A 14,313-nucleotide genomic window follows, 5' to 3' on the forward strand; every position below is an offset into this window, starting at 1 on the left:
CAGCCACATGATTCATCTTACTAAAATGTTTGGTGAAACATTTTGGACTGTTTTAGAATCTATGTAGCATGAATGATTGAAGACACAGTCATCACTTCCTGGCTTATTGAAAACACTTCATCATAAAAGAGGCATTATGTAAATAGCAATTAAATTAACCTTTCATCATTTGTCCTTCTACATGCTGATTGTGACTCAATATCAAGTTTGAGCAATGCAAGTTATATTTTAACTTCTAGGCTAATTCCTTCTTAGATAAAAGCACAAGTAGTGAGAGAAATGGAAGCACTTTAAACAGAAGGACTTTGATTCTCCAGGATGCCCGTGAAGTGGATGTCTGCTCTGCTGCTCCTGCAGATGACTTGCTGCTTCAGATCTGGGAGCTGTGGGAAGGTGTTGGTATGGCCATTGGAATACAGTCACTGGATGAATCTGAAGATAATTCTGGATGAACTTGTACAACGAGGACACGAAGTGACAGTTCTGAGACCTTCATCTTCTGTCTTTTTTGATGAAAAAAGAGCATCTGGTTTTAAATATGAGACATTTCCTTCAACTATCAATAATGACAAAGTAGAAAAGTTTTTTGGTGAATGGGTCAATGGGTGGATATATGATGTTCCAAAAGGTTCATGTTGGAGATATTACCCATCGTTTAACATACTATTTGGGAGATATTCGGATTATATTTTAAACCTTTGTAGAGAAGTAGTTACAAACAAACAATTTATGGCAAAACTACAGGAATCTAAGTTTGATGTTGTTTTTTCAGATGCTATTGGTCCCTGTGGTGAGCTGATAGCTGAGGTACTCCATATACCCTTTATATATAGTCTTCGCTATGCTGGTGGCTACGGATTAGAAAAGTCTAGTGCGGGACTTTCATTCCCTCCCTCTTATGTGCCTATAATTATGTCAAAGTTAGGTGGCCAAATGTCATTCATGGAGAGAGTAGAAAATATGATATGTTTGTTATATTTTGACTTTTTCTTTGAGTCATTTCCTGCTAAGGATTGGGATCCATTTTTCAGTGAAATTTTAGGTAAGTTGTATTTTTCATCATAAGGGTGAGGGCTTAAATATCATTGCTCTGAAAAGTAATTTTAGGTACAAATATGTCTTTCATGCTGACATGGTTAACTGAAATATAAGATTGTGTAACAATCTCACTGCAGCATCATTTCCAAACCTTCATTTTAAAGACTACTGAAGTTTGAACCCAAATATATTTGTTCTATATTGTTGGCAGTCATGGTCTCCTGGTTTAAATAAGTTAAGTCCCAATGAAGCAAGAGCAAAAATGCCTATTCTCAAACTTTCTAAGAACATTCCAGATAGTATTTGTAAATATTTCTAAAAAGAAATACATATCATTACACTGATAATCCAAATGAAAAGTAGAGACAGATGCAAGAAATTCTTCCAGACATAACCCTCATAATTCTCTTAGAAAACCAAGAGTCAAGGAATAGCCTGTTTGTTATAGAAACAAACATGATTCCTGCAAAAACTTGTGTCCATAATTAGCTGGAATATTTTGACTCTAGATACAGAGTGTTCCTTTATATTTGCATGTGTTTTCTGAAGCTTCAAAGAAGAACAAGATACATAGCAGTACATAGGGGCTTTATGGCTTTTATAATGAACAGAACTGCTAAATCTCCGAGGTGGCAGTAGCATTTCACCTTAGCTCACCTTTAACATACATATATTTTGTAAACCATAGATTAATTATGCTTTAATTGCATTTATGAAAAACTTAATGTATTTGTTTCATGAATGTCTACTTTGCTTCTTTGAGTAATTTTATTCCAATATTTTCAGACAACATTATTTTATTCACGTGACAACACTTTCATGATCATTGTACTCTTCCACCCACAACTCTCATTTGTCCATTTAGGAAGACCTACTACTATGGTTGACACAATGAAGAAAGCAGAAATGTGGTTCATTCGCTCCTACTGGGATTTAGAGTTTCCTCGCCCAACCTTACCAAACATTGAGTTTGTTGGAGGACTGCACTGCAAACCCGCCAAACCCTTGCCTGAGGTAAATTTTTCTTTTAGTTTAGCTTTGTGTCGTTTTACTTCATTTCAGTAAAAATTGGTTCTGCTTCATTTTTTTTTAGTTTTATTCCAGTGAATAAAATGTGGAGAAAAAAGAAAATCTTGCCAAAATATGCTCAAGGTTAAAGTAGTCACAAACCTATGTATTTCTTTTATCTATAGACTAACAGGAGAACCTTGAGGAAACATCATAATTCAATGCTATAATAAGGGATGCTTATTCATGCAAAATTTGTCAAGTGACTAACATACAGCTGAATAAGTTCTGTTTTGTTTTGATTTTGAACTAAATAAATATTGTAGTGTGTTTGTGTATATATATAATAAAATTTGTAAGTATACCACACATGTAGAGTATTGCTGCATTCATTATTACCACTGAATAAGATCTTGACTTGCAGAGAAACAACAAACAGAAATTTCTGCCTGAACCAAATCCATACTAAAAGATATATTATATTCCCTTAATAAAAACTGAATGAAATATATTTAATAGAAGCAACTATAATCTAAAGAAACTATTGAATCAAATTAATAAAACATATCTTAAAGTCATTGATTTAAAGCAAAAACCTAAGATGTAAAAGAGAGGTCAAGGAATAAGGCTAAGATGATATAAGAAAGATAAGCAGCTAGAATTGCAGGTGTTCCTTAGCAAGAAGGTATAGACAGCAGGAATTTGGACAAACTGACCATTTAAACTCACCAATAGAAAAGTGGGTAAACTATTAATTATGTCACTAAGAACACAGAGAAAAGGAATAACCTGAGGAGAGTTAATATCATATTTCCTTCGACATTAAAAAAAAATCACCTCCAAGAAGCAGCCCCTGAGTTAGATGGCACAGGGGCATGACTGGAAAGAACTTACGGGAGGCTGGTGTTTGATGTTACAGTCTAGATAACAAAAGGGTGAGGTTTGGGCTGACGAGGGAGGGGGAGCTGATTGGAGGAGCGGGAGGGAAATGGGAAGCGGTGGTGGGGAAGAGACAGAAATCTTTAATAAATAAATAAATTATTAAAAAGGGGTGAGGTTAGAATAAATTACTCATAAATCTTAACATATCTAATCATAGTCAAGCAGTACAAAGATCATATGAAGTTCAGGAGAAAGATTGAAACCAGGGGAACCAAGTATCTCAGGTTCTTAGTGGCTAAAGCCAAGTTAATGCTGAGAATTTCTTTCACTGGTAATTTTATTGTTACTGTGACAGTGAGACAACATTGTGGCCAGAACAAGCTACAATGCTCAATGATTTATATTGGTCATAGACTCAGCAGTTTCAGAGCTTGGCTCTGTTGGTGCCTGTCCTAGGGTAAGGCAGACTCTATTGGGGCAAAATGTGTGGAAGTAGCTGTCTATACCATAAAGGAAGATTTATTTGAACTATCCCAAACACCAGAAAAAAAATATCTCATAGGTCATTAAACTACACTTCTTCAAGTTTCCAGAACTCCCTAAAAGGTACCATGATCAACAGTCAAGGACTTATCAGTGATCCTCCCAGAGGACATTTGCATTGTATGTATGATGATTTACTGAAACTAGTATTCTTTTATATTTAAAGAAACTGAAGATTCATCTTGCTCAATAAAAATGAAAATTTTAGCACATTCATATATCATACATATTTATGAAAGTAAATGTATACATTTTGGAAAGAGGATGAAGAAAATGTAAACCTAAAATGTATCATGCCAAGATTCTTCAACAGTATTGTAGCTTGAAGCAGAAGACCATTCCTCAATATTGTGAAGGTTTGGCTTCCATGATATTTACAGAAAAACTCAAGCTCAATATTTCCCTGCTTTCAGTCCATAAATTAATATGTTCCCCACTTGATATCTCAAAGTTTTGTATCTTAGAGTATAAAGGGGGTAATTTACTCTATTGACATGAAGTTTTTTCTTTAATTGTTGTCATTACACACACACACACACATGTGCATACACACACAGGTATACTGACAAATATATAATATATAATGTTCAAGTCTATTGAGTATTGCTCATATGCACACATTTTAAGGGGCTGATCTCTTAGTTATGGATAACAAGTTTGGCACTCATCCTTTGAGAAGTTGTGTCATGTTTTTCTGTCTTATGCCCGACTACCGGAGACCACTAAAGCTTCATTGGGGAACAGAGATCCTGGCATCACAGCTGCCTCCCAGGATAACCACAGAAAAAAATATATATGCACATGAACACGTGATTATTCTTACCACTTGCTTATGAAAACAGTAATTAGATCTAATTATTCATTCATTCTGCCATTATATCTGTTATGAAATGAACTTCACAGTTTTAAAATAGTTATAGAGAATAAGCTTTCTTTGATCCCATATAATATGATAGCCAAAGAATTTGTGGGTTTTTATATCACTACCAACCACATAATATTAATTTTTTTTTCATTTGTTTTTAATTTGTGTGATGTATGTGTGTGCATATAAACTACAATATGTGCACGTGGGGAAAGAGACATCATGGCTTATGAATGAATGTTAGAGGCAAGTTCCATGAGTCTGTTCTTTTCTTACAGCATGTGGATTACAGGGGTCAAATTCAGGTTATCAGGCTTGGTAACAGGAATCCTCCCAACCGAACCATATCACTGATCACTGAAATATTTTTTTTTTTTTTGGATTTTTCGAGACAGGGTTTCTCCGTAGCTTTTGGTTCCTGTCCTGGAACTAGCTCTTGTAGACCAGGCTGGCCTCGAACTCACAGAGATCCGCCTGCCTCCGCCTCCCGAGTGCTGGGATTAAAGTCGTGCGCCACCACCGCCCAGCCTGAAATAATTTTAAATGGCTAACAACACCCAACAATGGCTTTGAATCATTTAGACTACACCCAATGATTTTCCATAATCAAAAGCTGATTCCATATGTCTGTAGGTTTCGCACATTTTGTACAGTACTTGAGGGATTCCTCAATTTCCATGATGAGAAACGGACAGTGTTCTTAGTATCTCAACAAAGGAAAGACAGCAATAAAAACAATGTGTAACAATGCAATGGTCATAATTGGTTATAGCAACTGTTATTACATTTCGAAAATAGGACTTTTAACCTACGTTATATATTATGAAGGTTGTCTTATTCTGTATTAACATGTCTGTATTTATTCTGGAAAGATTGTTCAGAAAAAAAAGAGAAGAGTAGACTAAATGCCTGATAATTTCAGTTTCATCCCATAGCATTAAACACAAATGGTGGAAGGGGAAAACTTCTAAACATTGCTTCTTGTCTTCTGCCCTTCTTATGGTTACTGTTACACACACACACCAAATAAAAATAAATGATAAAATTCTTATTTTTATCTTCCATAATTGTGTGCTTTTCCATCAGCTCCTGTGGCTTCTTTCCTTAAAAAAAATGAATCAAAAGTCTATAAAATATATTAAGTGTCTTAGCATTATTTGTATATGAATACTACATAGATTTGTATCTGAACTATATATACAAAGTAAAATCAATTAGTGTAATCAATGTGTATCATAGTTTTATAGGCAATAAAAACACCTTCTTCACACATGGCTTCAAAAAATAATTATATAAATTGCATATGTAAATATTACATTTTAATTGTCTTACCAGAATACATCAAGAAGAATGAAAGGCTTATACTAAGTAACATATATAGATATATGTGTGTGTCACAGTAATAGAATGTTATATAATAATGGCCTTATTTACATTAAATGACTAGTCATAGGAAGTTTAAATGGAAACGAAGAAAGAGGAAAATCACATTTTCTCTAGATTAAGAAATGAATGTAAATAAGAATTACAACTTTCTAAGCCTCTCATAAGATGTACATGATGCATCTTAAAATTTTTCAGAAGATTTTTCTTGGTATATTTGTTGCTCAAAGATATGAATATACATAGTGCAGATCCCCATGAGTACAGGGTGATTAAGACAGCAATGATTGTCTTATGTGTGCTTGATCATTGGCACTTATCGTTCCTATAATGTTTCATTTTTTTCCTATTTTAGTAGCAATTTGAATAGCATTTCTGCTATCGATTTTCAATAATAAAATTATTTCTGTATCCACAGGAAATGGAAGAGTTTGCACAGAGCTCTGGGGAACATGGTATTGTGGTGTTTTCTCTGGGATCAATGATCAGAAACACAACAAAAGAAAGGGCCAATGCAATTGCATCAGCTCTTGCACAGATTCCACAAAAGGTAAAATCCCCATGGGAGGCAATTATCTACTTAGTTTACTAAAGTCTAGAAAGGGGTGACACTGGAAGGTCCCTTTATGTAAAATCAAGTATTATGATTGCCCTTAGTTTAGAAACAAAGATAAAGATAGCAGATTCTACAGAATGCATTTTGATGACAATAACAGTGACATAAACATCGTGATCAGTGATGTTTGAGTGCAATCTAAACTTCTCTAGTCTGATGATACTGGGAGCAAAACTACACAAGAATAACAAAATTCTCAGTGGTCGCTTAAACCTTTTTCTTGAGCCTTGTTTGAATCTAGACATTCAGGGAAAATGAGAGTTTATTTTAAATCTTTGTTAGCAGATATAGAAAAAATGTCTGTAGTATAGCATTAATAGTTTGCCAGACCTGCAGTAGCATAGAGACTTCCCAGGTTTCCCTCTCCTCTTTATGAGAATGCTGAACTAGGGTTGCTAAGTTACCACTCAGAAGACTTCTCAGAGAAAGGAAGAAGAGAGTTCACCATCTCAGTGCTTTTGTACCATGTTCATTCAGAAAAAAGAAAGGAAGGATTGGCCATTCTAGAATCTGCCAAACCTAAAACAGGACGATGTAAACGAGAGGGTGGAATGGTCCCTGTCCTTATGGTGAACCACACAGTCAAACATTGTCTATGGCACTTTGTCTCTAACCCAGAAGAGTGAAGTGTGTTTCATTTAGGAAGAAATGGGAGCTAAGAGATAATCCAGTAGAAACAGGATTGATACCAGGAAAGGTTCAGCTGACTCTCTTCATAGGGTATATGAAGATAATTTACCACATCTGAACTTCAATTTGGAGTATGTAAGGACTAGATTTTAGTTTCCTATCCCATAAATCTCCCTGTAATAACTCGTGCTGGTTTTCCCTGAGATCCTGAAGAAATGTTTAAATTTATTGTGGCAAACAGATATTGAACATGTAGCTGAAGCTCACATTTTTAGTGGGCAACATAAACACATACATTCCATGAGATTATGGCCAGGATGGAATTGACTGATAACTCATTCTCTGATTATCGGTGGCAGTGCCTTTTCCAAAGAACCAGTAAACAGAGAAAATTGTAAATATGGAATATTTTGGTGAAAATAAATAATGAATAACAAAAAATAAGCGTCAAACTCTATTAAAATAACATAGGACAAATGAATATAAGTAAGATCTGTGGTTGTGTTAAAATGGCGTAAAACTAGGAATGGAAAATTAGAAGAATTATAGTAAATACACAAAAAGTTTAATCATTTTTTCTTGCAGCTGATTTATGAACATATAAACTTTTCTTAAATATATTCATGTTTCATTAACTCTCTCATGTGTGCACATCGAAAATCATGATGACATTCGACCCGATTAAATGTAAAGAGAAACATAGATGGTGTTCCATACTCTGCTTCATGTTTTGATAGTTCTTAATGTCTAATGTCTCTTTACCTGGTTTCCATACCAGAAATAAAAATGACATTTAGCTAAGCACTGTCTAATTTCTAAAATATTATATTTTCAGTTTTAAAATCTGATATAAATTATGTCTAACCTCTAACAGGTGTTTTGGAGATATGAAGGTATAGAACCAGATACCTTAGGTCCCAATACCAGGATTTTCAAGTGGATACCCCAGAATGACCTTCTAGGTGAGATTCTGGGAAACAAGCGCTGAAATGTGAGTCACAAGCTGAAATGCGATAGGAAGCAAACTGATTCATTTTAGAGAAATCAAAAATAAAACCAATTTTTAAATATGTTTTGCTTGAAAGAGATTGAAATGTGAGCTGGCAATGTATTTTTGTATTCCAGGAATAGAGTATGCATTGTGAAAGAAGCTGCCTCTCACAGGAAGCATTCTGTACTTACCTTGGCTTTTACAAATTCAATTTTATAATTGGGTTGATTAGCCTTTTAAGGTCTAGTTTCTTGATTGCTCTTTGAGCAGATGAGGGAGGGTGACTTGATCGGGGGAGGGGGAGGGAAATGGGAGGCGGTGGCGGGGAGGAGGCAGAAATCCTTAATAAATAAATAAATTAAAAAAATAAAAATAAAAAAAACAAATTCAATTTTATACCTGTTACTTTTACTAAAACAGGAACTTTTCAAAAATGACTAAGAAACATTAATGATCAATAACAATATTGCATATCACAAAAAGTTCACACTGATTATCATGCAACAGTACCACGCTCTATTTTGTTTTGTCGAGACTGGGTTTCTCTGTAGCTTTGGAGCCAGTCCTGGAAGTAGTTCTTGTAGACCAGGCTGGCCCCGAACTCACATGGATCCTCCTGCCCCTGCCTCCCGAGTGCTGGGATAAAGGTATGCACCACCACTGCACAGGTACAATACAGCACTCTGACGGCCACTGTTGTCCTGGTACAATATAATACTCTGGTTGTCATAGTTGTCCTGAATGCCCTAAAAATCCTTGTGTCAGACTTAGTACAAGTGTTAGTTATCATTTTCCTTTGTGAAATACATAATTTTTGAGGAAATCATAAGTACTATATTATCATCATTTTCTGCTGTCTTTCTCCTTTTGACCTCTACCATATCACCATCCCACTATGTCCAATTTTTGATGCTTGCTATAGACACATGTTTAGGGCTGACAATGGAGGATTGGACAATAGATTAGAGAAGTCATACTGGAGAAACCTGGCACTGCCATCTTGACAGCCATTGACTGTCCACAGTTTTCCACATAGGAATAGGACTTTGTGAAATCTTCCCATCTATGATGATAGGTCACCTTGTGCTGTCATTATGCAAGTCTTATTTAGGCAATCACACTGGTGAGATTTCATGGATGCAATATTTCTATTATATATATATATATATATATATATATATATATATATATATATATATATATATATCCCCTGACTCTTATGATCTTCTGACATCTTTTCCAAAATGTATCCATAGCCTTTGATTTAGAAGTTGTGCTGCTCTGAGTGTACTTATTGGCCTTGGGCATCCAATGATCATTTATTCTCGTTCTTTTTCACCAGCTGTGGATCTCTGCAATATTCTCCACTTGCTGTAACAGAAGATTTTTTGATGACTTGTGAGAGCTACAGTTACCTGTAGTTATAAGGATAAATGCTAATAATGTACTTAGAAATTATACTTGTTTGGATAGTTGACTTGCTTTACAGCACCACACATGAATTTCTTACCATTAAGTTGGTCTCAAATCCAAGTAGACCTGGATTTATCTTGTTTATTCCTAAAATAAAAGTGCCACCATTTTGCTATATGGATATCTTGCCATGCCAGTCATTGTTATAAGTCATAGGTCTGATAGCTAATATAACTATTGATTACATTTCTCCCTAGAGAACTTATGTAGCCTCTTCCAAAACTATGAAAGTCCTCAGAGAAGAAGTTTCCAAATCAATTGCTTCTCAATTGTTCCAGCTCTTCTGTCTGGAGTGTATGATGTCTTCAGAGATCTTATCTTTAAGTTCTTGGAAGCAATTAAGGACAATGGCTAGAGTGTTTGTTCTTTGAAAAGAGTCAAGGACACCCCATCCTCACCAAACCAACAAGGAAAAGTGAAGTCTTCCATTCCTTGCACTGGATATTTTGGCAAAATTCTTCCAAACCCCTGGACACACATCCCCTTTTTGTCTAAATAAGACAGAACTAAACCAAATACAACTATATACAATAATAACAAATAATAAATATAACAAACAATATTATTATGTATGTACTAATAAGCAAGCCTGTATGACAGTGTTTCCCTAGAGATTCCTCAAGTGCCTTTGGCAGCACTTATTACACTGGAGAAGAGGGTAATGGGAAAAAAAGAAGCAAGAAAGAAATGGATGGCACTAACATATGATCCCTTTAAGTTGATTAGTTATAACAAAAACATGGTGTTCTGAGACATTCAATTTCTTTCATCCAGTATGTACTCTATGTGTTCAATTGAAAACCCCTTCTCATTGTTCCAGCGTCATCACATGCCACATCTGTCATTCATCCACCACTCAAATAATTCTCCTGTAAACCCTAGCATCACCTTTAAATGAAAACAGAAGGTGCAGCTCTCTCAGTTACACTAATTTGGACTTGGATGATTCTTGCTGTGAGACCTAAAGCAATTTAAGTAATTTAATTTAATTTTTACTTTTTTTGTTAATAGAATTTTCTTTTTTATTGAGCTCTACATTTTTCTCTGCTCCCCTCCCTGCCTCTCCCCTCCTCCCTTCAAACCTCCCCCAAGGTCTCCATGCTGTCAATTTACTCAGAAGATCTTGTGTTTTTCTACTTTCTACTTCCCATGTAGATTAGATCTATGTAAGTCTCTCTTAGTGTCCTCATTGTTGGCTAAATTCTCTGGGATTGTGGTTTGTAGGCTGGTTTTCTTTGCTTTAAATTTAATAACCAACTAAGAGTGAGTACATGTGATAATTGTCTTTCTGTGTCTGGGTTACCTCACTCAAAATAATGCTTTCTAGCTCCATCCATTTTCCTGCAAATTATTTTTTTATGCTGTGTAGTACTCCATTGTGCAAATGTACCACATTTTCCTTGTCCATTCTTCAGTCGAGGGGCATTTACGTTGTTTCCAGGTTCTCGCTATGACAAACAATGCTGCTAAGAACATATTTGAGCACATGTCCTTGTGGCACAATTGAGCATCCTTTGGATATATACCCAAAAGTTGTATTATTCAATATTAAAAATACCCTGACCCTTTGATCACTTGATTACAGATTTTTACTTATATCTAAGAACTCTAATTAGTACATTTTCTGTTGTTCTTCTGATCCTAGGTCATCCAAAAACTAAAGTTTTTGTAACTCATGGTGGAGCCAATGGCATTTATGAGTCACTTCATCATGGGGTCCCCATGGTTGGCATCCCTATGTTTGCAGAACAATATGATAACATTGCTCACATGGTGGCCAAAGGAGCAGCTGCTTCAGTAGATTTTCATACAATGACAAGTTCAAATTTGCTTAATGCCCTGAAGGACGTCATTAACAATCCATCGTGAGTATAAACATATATTTATTTATTTGTGTTGTATTGGAACCCAGAACTTTACACATGCATGCTGAGCAAGTATTCTATCAGTGAGCTTTGTCACTAGCCTATTTATTAGGAATAATTTCTCACTAGAGTTGCAGAGAGCAGCAATTAACATAGACAAAGAAATAATGATAATTACAAAGAGCTGCATTAGACAGTGAGGGAATGTCAATGTGTTTCCTCATTATTTTTGTTTTAGACAATGTCTGAGTTTAACTTGACATCCTCCTCTTTCATAATACAAAGCTGTAGAATAGAAAGCATGTACCAACACCCAAGACCAAAGTACTTTGGAGCTGTTTTAATAAAACAAAAATTATCATGGGTTTAATTTTAGAGTAAATACAGTTTTGTTCAAATAACTACTGATAGTTGAAATTGTAGTTTAGTGAAGGAAATGAGCATGGCCAACATTTTTTCTTTTACTTTAAAAAAATCACCTAAAAATGGCTTTCCTTAAACCAGTAAGATAAAAATTAATCTCTGCTTCCAATTATATTGAATCTTACAAATTTGTGTATGGCAATATTTTGATCCATAGGTGATACATTTTGAAAGCTTATGACACATAGAGAATTAGTCTTCAGTAAACTGTACAACATCCTTATTACAGGTCTCATCTCCTGCATAACAACTATATTACTACTTCTGCCTTTGTCTGAAAAGCTCTTCTCTCTGCATTTCTGGCTGGAATTCTTCAGTATATTATAATAATACTAAGAGGAGTTGTCTCTATTGCCTTTGGTACTCGGTTATGATTAAGCATGCTAAACTGTACACTTGATAATCAATGTCTGTAGCTAGATTCCTTTCCCATATATCTTTGTCTGTAATCATATCACCGCTAGAATCAAACATAACTTCAATACTTTGGTGTAAAATATTGAGTAGTCTCAACAGTAAACACACACACAAACACACACACACATAAACAAAAAACATGAACAGCAATTGCCAAAATTTACTCTAATTCTTGTTTACAGTAAGAATAATTCACAGTATTCCAAGAGTCAAGAGAATCATACATAGATCTAATCTACATGGGAAGTAGAAAAAGACAAGATCTCCTTAGTAAAATGGGAGCATGAGGAACTTAGGGGAGAGTTGAAGAGGAGGGAAGAAGCAGGAAGCAGAGCAGAGAAAAATGTAAAGCTCAATAAAAATCAATAAAAAAAAATTTCACCTGAATAGAGAAATTTTCATTTTATTATTTCCATTTAACAGTTTGAAAACCAGAAGGAGAAATTTATTAGAAGACTAAGAATCCACTAAATGAACAATCACTGCACACCTACATTTATAACTTATAAGCACTAATAAGTGGTCAATACAAATTCCTCATTAAACCCAACTCCGTAACAGCTTTGCCCAGATATGGACCACGGTGAAAATGACGCATCGTTGTGCATCCAAATTGTTCTACTGTTCTGTACCAGCTACACTAGAAATTGCCTCCTTAATTACTCGTGTTTCAAGACCCCAAAGGCTAGCTCCTTTTGACTTTGTTTATTTTGCTTTGGGGTGCCTATTGATTCTGATCTCTTACTTATAAATATTTGTCTTTTCCTAGCATTTCTTATATATTTAAATCTTGTGTGTTGAAGAAGTTCTAGACGACACATTATTTAAGAAGATCTTTACTGTGATAAACACACAATTTTCTTTATATTTTTACGTGATCATCGTTATGATGCACATAAATTTATACACATATGTTTCTTCTTTCTGTAAATTAATATGCATTGTATTTTCCTTTAGCTATAAAAAGAATGTGATGTATTTATCAACCATTCACCATGACCAGCCCATGAAGCCCCTGGACAGAGCCGTCTTTTGGGTTGAGTTTGTCATGCGCCACAAAGGGGCCAAGCACCTGAAGCCTCTTGCCTTTAACCTCACCTGGTACCAGTACTACTCTCTGGATGTGATTGGATTCCTCCTGGCCTGTGTGGCAGCTACGATTTTCCTCACTATAAAATGTTGCTTGTTTGTTTACCGATTCTTTGTAAAGAAGCCAAAGAATAAAAAGGAATAGTACTCTTTAAGAAAGAAGACAAGACTATTTCATTCAATTCTAGCACAGTGTATCAAGTGTTTTAAAAGATATAAGATACTTGATTTTCTATATATTTTCCTTCTTAAAAAATAACCTTTTTAAATATTGATTTCCTGATATAACTAATTTTGTACTGATTTATGGATGTAATCATCCTGAGAACAACGATAACTACTGAAATACCATCTTGTTTATGGGAGAAAAACAGGAAGCCTGAAGGTTTGGGGTTTTTTGTTTTTTTTTTTTTGGTTTTTTGAGATAGGGTTTCTCGGTAGCTTTGGAGCCTGTCCTGGAACTCCCTTTGTAGACCAGGCTGGGATCGAACTCACAGAGATCTGCCTGCCTCTGCCTCCCGAGTGCTGGGATTAAAGGCGTGCGCCACCACCGCCTGGCATAAGCTTGAAGTTTCTATTGGGAATTTTTTTAGAGAGATCATCTTTATAATCAAATGAACTATCACTGTCTGTCAAAAAAAAAAGTGACAAGGCAGATTTTATTCAAACTACCAAAGTAGAGGAAAGACGTTTCAGGATACAATGAAAAAGATGAATGTATTTTTATAGAAGCAAATATGAAGGGCAGCAGGATGTTTCAGGTTATAGGGGCATGGGTTGCACAAGCCAGAGTACTCAAGTTCAAACCCCAGAACTGATAGATTGTGAAAGGAGAGAATCAACATCACAGACTTTCCTGTGCCTACAACCTGTGACTCTGCACCCACAAACACTTATGTACACACAACATACACACTCATACACACTCATACACCACCACCACCCTCAACAACAACAACAATAACAAATACAAAGTGAAGTTTAAAGCACACTAAAATATGTGTGGGGGGAATAAAGAAATAAAGTGGAGAACTACAAAAATTGCTTAAATGGCCTGGCAAGAAGGAAAAACAATGTATAATTCACAGTT

General features: G+C 35.2%; 1 protein-coding gene across 1 annotated transcript; it reads left to right on the top strand.

Moving 5' to 3' along the window:
- Nucleotides 1-306: 306 nt before the first annotated feature.
- LOC142832293 (UDP-glucuronosyltransferase 2B7-like) lies at nucleotides 307-13,589 on the top strand. The gene is made up of 6 exons (XM_075942686.1): nucleotides 307-1,042; nucleotides 1,904-2,052; nucleotides 6,138-6,269; nucleotides 7,840-7,927; nucleotides 11,075-11,294; nucleotides 13,092-13,589. The coding sequence occupies exons 1-6, from the start codon at nucleotides 319-321 to the stop codon at nucleotides 13,366-13,368; spliced, it is 1,590 nt and encodes a 529-aa protein (XP_075798801.1). The 5' UTR covers nucleotides 307-318; the 3' UTR covers nucleotides 13,369-13,589.
- Nucleotides 13,590-14,313: the final 724 nt, after the last annotated feature.

This window comes from Microtus pennsylvanicus, chromosome 12 (genome assembly GCF_037038515.1).
Source record: "Microtus pennsylvanicus isolate mMicPen1 chromosome 12, mMicPen1.hap1, whole genome shotgun sequence".
NCBI lineage: Eukaryota > Metazoa > Chordata > Mammalia > Rodentia > Cricetidae > Microtus > Microtus pennsylvanicus.